Raw genomic sequence first — 12215 nt, 5'->3', positions numbered from 1 at the left:
GATATCCTTAGCTTACCCTTTCCATCACTCTGGCAGACAGCCAAAAGGAAATCGCTTACTGCCAACGTGTCACTGCTGACTTCATCGGCTCTCTACCTCTTCCTCCCCTCCTTATTCCCCATCCTTCCCTGCCTTGTGCTGTTGGCAAAGCTGGCATTTCCCCCCTGTCCATTATACAGTGCTCTCCATATAACAGATGATTAGACACCATCATCTGTTAGATTCATTCATCATTAAGCCATATTAATCTGAAATGCTATAAAAGTAGTTGGTTTGATCTCTCTGATATTAACTGGTACTACCTTGAAGCTTCACCCCTTCCCCAATCCTACATGCTGTCAGCTATGTACAAACCTCTTTACTTTCAGTCAGTAAAATGAAAAAGAAAAAAATTTTCCCCACCCAAGAAGATTTAACACAGAGCAGTGGTGGCTCAATGATTAATGCTCTGGGTTACTGATCAGAAGGTCAACTTGAAAAAACCTCTTAACCTGGTCTGCTTCAGGGGTGTCATGGTGAACCAGGACTCTAAACCTTAAGCTTCCTATTTTCAACCCATGAATATGTGAAGATATGTGGATACGTGAAAAAGAATTCTGCTCTGTTATAAGGGGTATCAACAAATTAAAGCTTTCTCGAAGGAGTATACTTATTTAAAATGATATTACTTAGTTTATTTAACTGTTGACTAGGCATTACCATGCAATAAAACAAAAATCCACCATTCAGCTGCGTTTTTGCATTGAATTACATTATAAAATTTAAAAAACTCAATTTTTGTATATATAAACTCTGACCTTGACTGGGCTCAAAGTTCAATTTCGAACACAAGACAGACCTCCATCTAACTCACTGCTGAGACGAGCACTTGATGCGTTTTTTTACAATATTAATCTTTTTATGACGATTAAAAAAATAAATTAAAAAAGTGTGTATGTGTCCTTCGTGTCACATAAGTTTCCATGCTAACTACCCACCTGTTTCCAATCATGGTAAATCATTGTTAATAATTATTGTGAGGAATCAATAACATGTGATCAGAGCATCTCTTCAAATTTATGAATTTTACTATTAATAATATTATTAAAGGTGAACGTGCGATTTTATGTTATTCAAAATTTTTTCACACGTGTAGCCATTCATATTACTCAGTACACTTGAAGTATCTAAAGGTGGGTGACCCCTGCTCCAGTTGGTGCCAGGCTTATGTGTTGTGGTTAGTACTCAGCTTGCCAGTTTTGTATTGTGTTCTTATTAAAAGCATACATATGCACTTACGATGCAAAAATCTGAATATTATTAATGTGTAAGCGTTCCAAAATAATTTAAATTACAATTGTGCAAAATTTTGAATTCTGCTCTTTTGTATGCAGTAGTTCACATGTCTATACAGTGTGATACCTGTGTCCTGAAGAATATGTTTACTTCAGACAGTTACACTACTACTACAAACAGCATACGCATTAGGCACACAAACACATAAAAGCAGTGCTGCACCATGAATTGTATCACAATCGCGATGTCAGCTTGTGGGATTATATGACGGCAAATGTTGCGATTTAATTAAATAAATAGGTGCATGTATGGACACAATTTCTGAAAACAGTTTGCAGACTTTCCGCGCCGCTAACAAAACAAACAAAAGATCAGATCATCATTTTAGGCAGTGCACATGTGGCGTGTGTGGGTGGTGTGACTTTCCGGTGTGCAGCGTGGAGACCAGGTGAAGGTTGATGCTGAGCAGACCGACGCTGAACTGGTAGCCAAAAAAAATGCTACCCTTGTTATTTTAGCTTTAAGACCACTGAGCAGAGAGAGGTAAAAGTTGCAACATTACGTAATATGAGAAATCAGATAAACAGATCTTACTGGTTCCGGGTTGGAAGAAAGAGACGACAGGCAGAGCTTTCTTAAATTTTTCATTTACTTGTGCTTTCCTTCTCTCGTACTCATGCTGGGACACACCCACTCGCGGTAACGCACATCTTTTCTTGATGCCAACGTGTAACCCACGCACACTCACGGATTGGCGTGCCTTCACCTGGCAACCTCCTCTTTCCCCACACACATCCCCATGCTCTCTCTCTTTCTCTGGTGGCTGTTACATCCTGCGTATACAGGGCTCATTCTAGCCTTTTGGAAACCTCGGCAAGATTTATATTGTCACCCTCCATGACTCTGCCCTCCCACCACTATCTTCCATTTAAAAAAAAGGTTAAACACATTCAATAATAATGATTGCAAAATTGCATGAATTCAAGCATGTAAACATATAATAATGTATTTTAAACTAAAAAAAACAGGTAAATAATTTAAATAGGCAGTGGCAGAGGTTTGTTTGGACAATATATTTCAAATATCTTTTGTGAAAATGTATGTTTTTTATTGTTTTATTTAATTCAGCTGTACCTTGGAAAAAAAAAAATTTTTTTTTGCACTATGGCAAATATGCTATTTCATTTTGTTAAAAAAAATTTTAAAACCTTTAGGTTGTACACATTTTAGCATTATCACTAATCTGTGTGCAATTTCCTCGATAACCAATCAAGTGGACTCATGATACCATGCATTATATTATTATTTATCATTACATATTTTTCCCCCAATTCATGCATCCCTACATAAACACAAAAAAAAAAAATCATAAATAAAAAGCATTTTTAGCAGTCTAGCATCAAATTGTACACTCACTTGGTTTCAGTCAACTTTTCTAGAAGTCTTTCAGCTACTGCTTTCTCCTTCATATCTCTGGGAACACGGTCCGAGTGATAATGATTCTCCACCTCTGCCAGCTCCAGTTCATTGGGAGTCATTCCCATCATTCTTTTCTGCCTAATAAGTTTGGACAAAAAAGAAAGTAGAGCTAAACAGTACATTGTGTCAGAATGTTAAGAGAACTTGACCCAAAAAAAACACCCAGAATTTAAATGAAAGACAGATTTAACTAGAATGTTAAACTTCTTTATTTCATATATGAGCATTCATTTCAAATACTGATCACAAAAAATGTCCCAACAATCAGGATATGTATAACCATTATCAGTCCAACGTGGGTCTAGTGCCGTACACATATACATCCATATACACGTACACACACCCACATATATATGTATGTATATATGTATGTATGTGTATATATCACTGGCATACAGTCAGGGACAGCAAAGCCTTCTCTGCTGGCCTAAACACTAGCAAAAGCACTGACCTACATTTAAAACCTGAATTTTAATATTTGTTCCATGAAATTGTATTCATTTATTCCCAACAGTTTATTCTCTTCATTGCGTAGTGTTTCTCTTGGCTGCACTGCTTCCAGTACGTGTATGTGGATTTTGGATTTTTTGTCCAATCAGATTTCAGCCTCTATGTGCTGCCATGTCAATCTAATCTGCACAAATGGCACAGTTGCGGTTATGAGTGTGTTTGGGGTCATTTTCTTGTTAGAAACCCTGATTCTAAAGGGAGGGCATCATGTTCTGCATCAGAATGTCACAGTACATATTGGAATCCACGTTTCCCTCAATGAACCGCAGCTCCCCAGTACCAGCAGCACTCATGAAGACCTAGACCATGATGCTACCATCACCATGTTTGACTGTAGACAAGGCACCCTTGTTTCTTATCAGGGTGTCATCACACATGCTGGACACCATCTGAGTGCATCCGCTTCTGCAACCTCTAAAGCAATGCTGTAGCACCCATGCATCTGTTTTTGAAGCAGCTTCTGCACAGCATAAGGGCTCAACTTTTTTGATGGACAGCTTTGAGGCCTGTTCCGAGAGGAACCCTTCTTGGAAAATCATCTGATTGACTACTATTACTCAGTTTCAGGGTGTTACCGATCTTCTTATAGCCGAGGAGCAACAAGTGTTATTCTCAAATACTCAGAGGTTTTTGCCACAAGGTACCATGTTGAACATCCAGTGGTCAGTATGAGAGAATTGTACTCAAAGCACCACATTTTAACTGCTCTAATACAAGATACACACATTGTTATGGTCCTGTCAAGCAGACAAAAACATGAACGTGATAAATAGGACATGTGGCTTTGCATGGTTAAACGCTGTACAGCCGTTCTCGCTTAGGATGTACTCACTTTTGTTGCCACTTATTTTGACATTAATGGCTGCATGTTGTTTTTTTTATAGGCACATTGACTATTGTTAAATATTTCCAAGTTTATTGTCTATTGTATTGTCGATTGAAAAGATATACTAAAATGCTTGTTAAAATGTGGCAGGTGTACTCATGTCTGTCTGTCTGTCTGTCTGTCTGTCTGTCTGTCTGTCTGTCTGTCTGTCTGTCTGTCTGTCTGTCTGTCCAACTGACACCCTGGTAAACTATTAGAAAAATATTTGTCCCTCCATGGCACTTGTCTGCAAAACATGCAGAAATAAATTCTGCCCACTATTCCATCACATTCATTTGCCAGTGGTCCATATCTTATCAGTGTTTTGAAACATGGACGTAATCGTGCAGACGAAATATTTTTTTATAGAATGTAAGCATGCCATCTCATCCAATCATAAGATTATTATATCATAAAACACACCTGAAGTCCTCAAGCTGTCGCAGGATATCCATGACTTGCATGTTTTGCATTTCCTGTGCATAACGCTTCTGCTGGTCCTCAGGGATGAGTTCTGGACGAGTGCGGTCTGAAACACAAACACATCTATTTTAAGATGTTCTAATTTATAGTTTGAATAGTTAATATAAACGTTAAATAATTACAAAAGTAATTACTTTTTAACAACTTGCATCAACTCATAAAACTCTATTTAGTTATTCATTTTCGTACGAGTAATTTCTGCACAAATATAACAGTTTTTAATTTGACAGTAAAGATAGTAAAAAAACGTGATAGTAGCATTTTATGACAGCCAGCTTACCTAATTCGTATGCTATACCAGGTGGAATAGGTACTCGGAGAATCTGAAAAAAATAATCATTCACAAAGCAAGAATTATAGAAAGTTCAGATGGAGCAGAAAATGTGTATTATTTTTTGTTTTTACTAGTATGCAGTGCACCACTAAGCTCTAGCATTCCTAAATTACGTCACCTGACAAAACATAATTTCTATTTTTTTTTTTTTACCTGAAATATACAGAACCAGGCTCTTACAGGTCATGAAATAAAAAAGGAGATTCCTAACTCCTGGGGTTGAACCAAATGCTCAGTTAATTATTAAGTTCTGGTCTGAGTGAAACCAGGTGTATATGATAAAAGGGAAATTTCTAATTCTGCAAGTTCAACCAAGATTTAAAAGCCCAGGTGCTGAAGAAAGATACACAAGACAATGTAGTGAAGTCATTCCCTCATTTAGATGTTGGCTAGTAAAGAAAAAGAAACAGCTAGCTTGCAGACTAAATGAAAAAGCAAGGATAGTTAATTAGATGATGACGGACTGGAAACTGAGAAATCGTGTTGAGAAACGGATAAAATAGATTCAATGATAAACAGGCATAAATGTCGCCCACTGTCCACTGCGATTCCAGAACTCGTGTTCACTCACTGCTCCTTTGTCCAAGAAATTGTTATAGAAGTCCACAAAGTGTTTCTTGGTCTCTTTGGCACTGAGGTTCCTGAAGAGCTCAGCATGCAGGTAGCACAGCTGTGGATAGATAGATAGACAGATGATACACATTACAAAACTAACATTTATTGAAAACTTGTACAATCATGACTGCCACTAATTGTCTAATTGTGTCTGTTTCTACATGCAACTACATGATCTATGCAACTACAATTGATAGCGTAACTACCTACTGGTGGTCTCTTTTTCTTCTTTTGTATTTATACATTTTGTTGTGTATATACTATATTATGTTTCTACTATATATATATATATATATATATATATATATATATATATATATATATATATATATATATATACATACATACATACACACACACACACACACATTTTTGCATATTTCTTTTTCTTTGCTGCTGTAACACAGAAATGATTCCACTGTGGGATGAATAAAGGTATATCTGATCTTATATTATAAGTTTGTGGACACCTGACCATAAGATTCATATGGCATCTATGAGAATTACACATTAAGTTCCATTTGCTGTTATAATAACCTCCATTCTTCTAGTAAGATGTACCACTACATATTTTTGAGTGTGGAAAGTTGAGCTCATTCATCCACAAGGGTATTAGTAAAGTCAGGTACTATTGCAGGATGAGGAGGTCGATAGTGCAGTCAACAGATTCAAATCTTCTAGGGAAATTTAATGCTACCACATCCAAAGACATCCCATAATATTGTGTGCCTCCAACTTCGTGGTAACAATTTGGGAAAGAATCACGTGGTTGGAAAAGTTCTCTTGTCCGTATTGTACAATTTAATGTCGTCTAAAACAGCTCTAGGATCATTCAGGTGATTTTTAATTGAATTGGGCATTCTTCTTAATCGATTACATCAATAATTGCTGCCGGATCAAAAATTATGAAAGTTCGATACTGACGTAAAAGTCGCTGACAAATGGGCCTCAAGTTGTGTGTAAATATTTATCACTTAAACCAAACTCATTTCTATTTCGTTTTCTACACTGGTCAATATAATCAGCATATACATTTGCAAACTCTTGCAAGATACAAAAATATTCTTAACTAATTAATTAATACGCGTCTTGTTTAAATTATCAATAAAATCATTTGTATCCACTTTGATAAATGATGCACAAGTTCAAAATTTTATGCAAGTTCAATCTGAGAATATTTAATACTACCCAAGACCTTATTTGTGCATCTACACTGTAGAGTAATTAAATACAGCACTGCTTTCAAAGCAAAGTCGAGTCCTGAAATCTATCACTGTGAAAAATAAGGGGGGTTGATATGGTGGGGTCGGTAGGGAAAATATTGACCTGTTGAGTTCAACCAGAAAAGCAGATGTTCTTCAGTGTTGTGCACATCATAAAAGCAGACTTTCAAAAAGAGTAACAACCAATTGACATTCTGTGCCTTAAATTTATAACTATGACCATGAAAAATATTGCATACATGTATAAATAGAAATAGGTTTATCACTAGCAGAATAAATCAACTGATGTTGCATGTTTCATTTGACGAAGTGGAAAAAAGAAATGGACAAGAAAACAACAAATATTACTCAAGACACTTTCATTCTTGTATACCCATAACAGAACTGAATGGTGTTTAAAGGATTGACATAAATGTTGGATGGACAGTGGCTGGGGTGTGCTGTGTCAGTTAACAGTACCTCAGTAGGGTCACTTGGCAGCATGCAAAATGAAGGGAGAGATGCTCATGCTTTACAAGATGGTTTGGAATAATTTTAATCTTTAAAATGGTAAATTTCTTTAAATATAAATTCTGAAGCATCACCACACTATAGGTTAATATCGTGATAAGTAAAGCAGCCAAACAGTCAAAACTGAACACTGAAAAACAAATAAAAATGCTTGTTGCACCACACTTTGTCTAAGGACATGCTAATAGTGCCAGGCTATATTCGGGCAGTTTTTAGAGGTCTCAGGGCCACACAATAAGTATTTTGTTAAAATTTTGACACTGTATTTAAATTAATACTGTTTACAAACAACAATCGAAACAAACCCCCACAACCTGTAACCATTAAATTATAAAATAAATACAAATATAAAAACACTGTATAAGGGCTAAATACTAAATTGAATAGTTAAAAGCTGTTTTAAATAATATTTAAAAAAGTAAATAAAAAATTTAAATAGAAAATAGAAACTCAAATTCATAGATAGATAGATAGATAGATAGATAGATAGATAGATAGATAGATAGATAGATAGATAGATACAGGGAGTGCAGAATTATTAGGCAAATGAGTATTTTGACCACATCATCCTCGTTATGCATGTTGTCTTACTCCAAGCTGTATAGGCTGGAAAGCCTACTACCAATTAAGCATATTAGGTGATGTGCATCTCTGTAATGAGAAGGGGTGTGGTCTAATGACATCAACACCCTATATCAGGTGTGCATAATTATTAGGCAACTTCCTTTCCTTTGGCAAAATGGGTCAAAAGAAGGACTTGACAGGCTCAGAAAAGTCAAAAATAGTGAGATATATTGCAGAGGGATGCAGCAGTCTTAAAATAGCCAAGCTTCTGAAGCGTGATCATCGAACAATCAAGCGTTTCATTCAAAATAGTCAACAGGGTCGCAAGAAGCGTGTGGAAAAACCAAGGCGCAAAATAACTGCCCGTGAACTGAGAAAAGTCAAGCGTGCAGCTGCCAAGATGCCACTTGCCACCAGTTTGGCCATATTTCAGAGCTGCAACATCACTGAGTGCCCAAAAGCACAAGGTGTGCAATACTCAGAGACATGGCCAAGGTAAGAAAGGCAGAAAGTCGACCACCACTGAACAAGACACACAAGCTGAAACGTCAAGACTGGGCCAAGAAATATCTCAAGACTGATTTTTCTAAGGTTTTATGGACTGATGAAATGAGAGTGAGTCTTGATGGGCCAGATGGATGGGCCCGTGGCTGGATTGGTAAAGGGCAGAGAGCTCCAGTCCGACTCAGACGCCAGCAAGGTGGAGGTGGAGTACTGGTTTGGGCTGGTATCATCAAAGATGAGCTTGTGGGGCCTTTTCGGGTTGAGGATGGAGTCAAGCTGAACTCCCAGTCCTACTGCCAGTTTCTGGAAGACACCTTCTTCAAGCAGTGGTACAGGAAGAAGTCTGCATCCTTCAAGAAAAACATGATTTTCATGCAGGACAATGCTCCATCACACACGTCCAAGTACTCCACAGCGTGGCTGGCAAGAAAGGGTATAAAAGAAGAAAATCTAATGATATGGCCTCCTTGTTCACCTGATCTGAACCCCATTGAGAACCTGTGGTCCATCATCAAATGTGCGATTTACAAGGAGGAAAACAGTACACCTCTGAACAGTGTCTGGGAGGCTGTGGTTGGTGCTGCACGCAATGTTGATGGTGAACAGATCAAAACACTGACAGAATCCATGGATGGCAGGCTTTTGAGTGTCCTTGCAAAGAAAGGTGGCTATATTGGTCACTGATTTGTTTTTGTTTGGTTTTGAATGTCAGAAATGTATATTTGTGAATGTTGAGATGTTATATTGGTTTCACTGGTAAAAATAAATAATTGAAATGGGTATGAATTTGTTTTTTGTTAAGTTGCCTAATAATTATGCACAGTAATAGTCACCTGCACACACAGATATCCCCCTAAAATAGCTAAAACTAAAAACTACTTCCAAAAATATTCAGCTTTGATATTAATGAGTTTTTTGTGTTCATTGAGAACATGGTTGTTGTTCAAATTAAATCCTCAAATAAAATTAATCCTCAAAAATACAACTTGCCTAATAATTCTGCACTCCCTGTAGATAGATAGATAGATAGATAGATAGATAGATAGATAATCACAACAGTGTGCAACCAGAAATGCAGACAAAACACCTGAAACTGGAGCTCATGCAGAAACAATATGAAAAGCATTTTTACTGCTGCTATATGCCAATCAAAACTGCAAGAGTTAATCTGGTTCATGTGTTTTTACAAGATGTTGCTTAACTGCATAAACAATGAACAAAATCCTAACAGCACATGAACACATTAGTTCAGTACTTACTCTGTATGTTCAGTATAGATTTTTCAACTTTTTGCAAAGTAAATGTTTTGATATATTAATGTTTGTTATATTATGACTCCATGAAAGACGGACTAGGATAAGGCATGTAGCAAAGAGGCAATGATTTAAAAAGTACTGTGCTCGGACATGTGCATTAACAAAAATACACACGTGCATACATAAGTGCTAAAACGGTGGCTTGTTTATTAATAACACAAGGATGCTACCACACATATCACATCAGGCACGTCATGTGCCTCTCAGTTTCTCACCAGAGGAGCACAGTCAAACTGCAGGATGACGTGATGCAGGAAGACCAGCAAGTGCGTGGGTTTGCTTTTTAACAGCTCGATACTGTTAAAGTGACTGCACTGATCATCCACTGTCTGAAACACACCAGGAGTAAAGCAACAAGATTAAAAGAAATTAATGGATTAGTACATGCGCACAAAGGTTTATTGGAGGATTCACAATACACAATATGTTTTTCCCCTCGTCATAAATGTGTCAGTACACTAGAAAAAAAAAAAAAAAAAAAGAAGTAACTGCCTCACCTGGTCCAGATCATTCTCAAAGTCCTCATCCTCTGCTCCTATTATATTTCTGGCTGGATTTGAACAGTGAGCTCCTAACAACGCCCGCTAAAACACAGAGAGAAAGGGTTCCAATTCACAATTACAGCTTATGCAAAGTGTATTCGTGTTCTTATAAATTCATGACACTCTATAAGTCACTACCATTCTAATTTATTGGTAGCCATGGTATGCTCTAATATTCAGTAAATATTATTCAAAAAATTGAGCAAAAAACAATGCTCAAGTACGTATTGATTTTTTTCTTTCTTCATTTTCATAGCAATGGCACTGTTTTTTTGTTTGCTTTTAATTCAATAAATTTTTATTTGTATAGCGCTTTTGACAATGAACATTGTCTCAAAGCAGCTTTACACAGATAATGTGGTGATAAAAAATTAATATGTTCTTTATAAGTGTAAGTTTGTCCCTGATGAGCGAGCCGGTGGCGACTGTGGCAAGGAAAAACTCCCTGAGAAGGCATAAGGAAGAAACCTTGAGAGGAACCAGACAAGCTTTGACTGCAACATTCCCACACAGGTTCAGGCTTTCAATAAACCTGACTGAACTCATGAAGGAGTGCATGATTAGTGTGCATGTGCTGGATCAGATGTGTTCTAAACTGGCGAAGTTCTAAATTCTGTAAAGCAGTTGGAGTCAAGAACCAAAAATCCTGAACATTATTTTTCCCCAGCACTTCTAAATCTATAGCACACGCTTGTGAACATTTCACACTAGAAAGCCAGTGGCGATACTCATAAAAACAACATAAAAGCACAACATTGGCACGGTTTTTGTGTGATTCGTTCAGAGGCTAAGCAGATGTATTGACTCAAAAACATTTCAGTATGTGGTAACCAACATGCCATGTCCTTACACCCTTAATATTTAACTGTGGACAAACCGGGCAGACGTCCCAGCCTTAACCATAAGGTCACCCTAAAGTTATCAGTTGTAGGCGAGTGACGCATACAAGAGGAGTGCAGAGTCGGCGCATGTCGCTCTCCAACTTTGCTAACACAAAGGCAGTTTTCAAAAAGAACATATCAGTTTAGAATCTTGCATAAGCTCGTAAAGAGGGGCCTAATGGGACTCCAGCAGCAGGGGGGGAAATATGCTGCTGTTGGGAAAACATAGCGGCTGGACATGCTTTCAGAAAAGTTGTAATACGTTTATGAGCCCCCAGAGAGATGCCATTCACAGTGCTGTGACATGTAACAATGCCAACCACATACACAGTCAATGCTAATGTCTAGAGTAGAAGTGTTACTTATTGCAAGTCAGGAGTATATGGAGGTCAAAGGAAATCCTAGCAGTACTTGTATTCAACCTCCATACTCTGCTAGTCCTCTTTTCCAGTCAAAACACCCCTTTTCATTGACCAAATTGAAGAAGAAAAAAAAAAACACTAAAGCAATTAATGACTGCAGATAATCACATATTAAACCAACAGCAACATTTGAACCACCACAAGACAATATCATCTCAACACTCACCCCGTTGTGGGCGTCTTCACAGTCCATGCTAAAGAGGGCGGGGCTGACGTCCGTCAATCAAGTGCCTGCAAAACATAAAAAGCACCGTCGGTGCAATTAAACCAATTTTAGAATAAGAAAAATAGACCATTGGTAAAAAAAAAAAATACACACAAAAGCAAAAAGGTGCCAAAAGCAGTCAACAGATGCGTTTCCAGTGAGGTTCTGGATTTTAGAGGGATTGATCTGATTCAGAGCTGGGGTCCCCTGGTGGTCTAGTGGTTAGGATGTGGCGCTCTCACTGCTGCGGCCCGGGTTCGATCCCCGGTCAGGGAACCGACCCCAGCCACTCTTAGTGCCGGTCCCAAGCCCAGATAAATGTGGAGGGTTGCATTAGAAAGGGCATCCAGCGTAAAAACATGTGCCAAATCAAACATGCGGATGATCTGCTGATGAAAGAAGCCGAAAGAAAGTTTAGATCTGATTCAGATCTGGGGCTATTTTTAACAAATTCCTTTTGTAATAATTTGTCTTTCCATTTGTCACA

The 12215-nt window shown here is 37.7% G+C and overlaps 1 protein-coding gene across 6 annotated transcripts in view; it reads right to left on the bottom strand.

Moving 5' to 3' along the window:
• Positions 1-12215, bottom strand: part of arhgef1b (Rho guanine nucleotide exchange factor (GEF) 1b) — a 46906-nt gene that overhangs the window by 22954 nt on the left and 11737 nt on the right. For all 6 annotated transcript variants that reach the window (XM_046877391.1, XM_046877393.1, XM_046877394.1 and 3 more), the window contains exons 2-8: positions 11690-11754; positions 10176-10262; positions 9894-10007; positions 5518-5616; positions 4893-4935; positions 4553-4658; positions 2692-2832 (exon numbers count right to left, since the gene is read on the bottom strand). In XM_046877391.1, coding sequence (XP_046733347.1) covers positions 2692-2832; positions 4553-4658; positions 4893-4935; positions 5518-5616; positions 9894-10007; positions 10176-10262; positions 11690-11716 — 617 coding nt within the window. In that variant the 5' untranslated portion in view covers positions 11717-11754. The remainder of the gene's footprint in view (positions 1-2691; positions 2833-4552; positions 4659-4892; positions 4936-5517; positions 5617-9893; positions 10008-10175; positions 10263-11689; positions 11755-12215) is intronic.

This window comes from Silurus meridionalis, chromosome 21, assembly GCF_014805685.1.
Source record: "Silurus meridionalis isolate SWU-2019-XX chromosome 21, ASM1480568v1, whole genome shotgun sequence".
In the NCBI taxonomy this organism is placed as follows: Eukaryota; Metazoa; Chordata; class Actinopteri; order Siluriformes; family Siluridae; genus Silurus; species Silurus meridionalis.
Note: the sequence above shows the minus strand (reverse complement) of the source record. Positions and strands in the feature narration are given on the sequence as shown.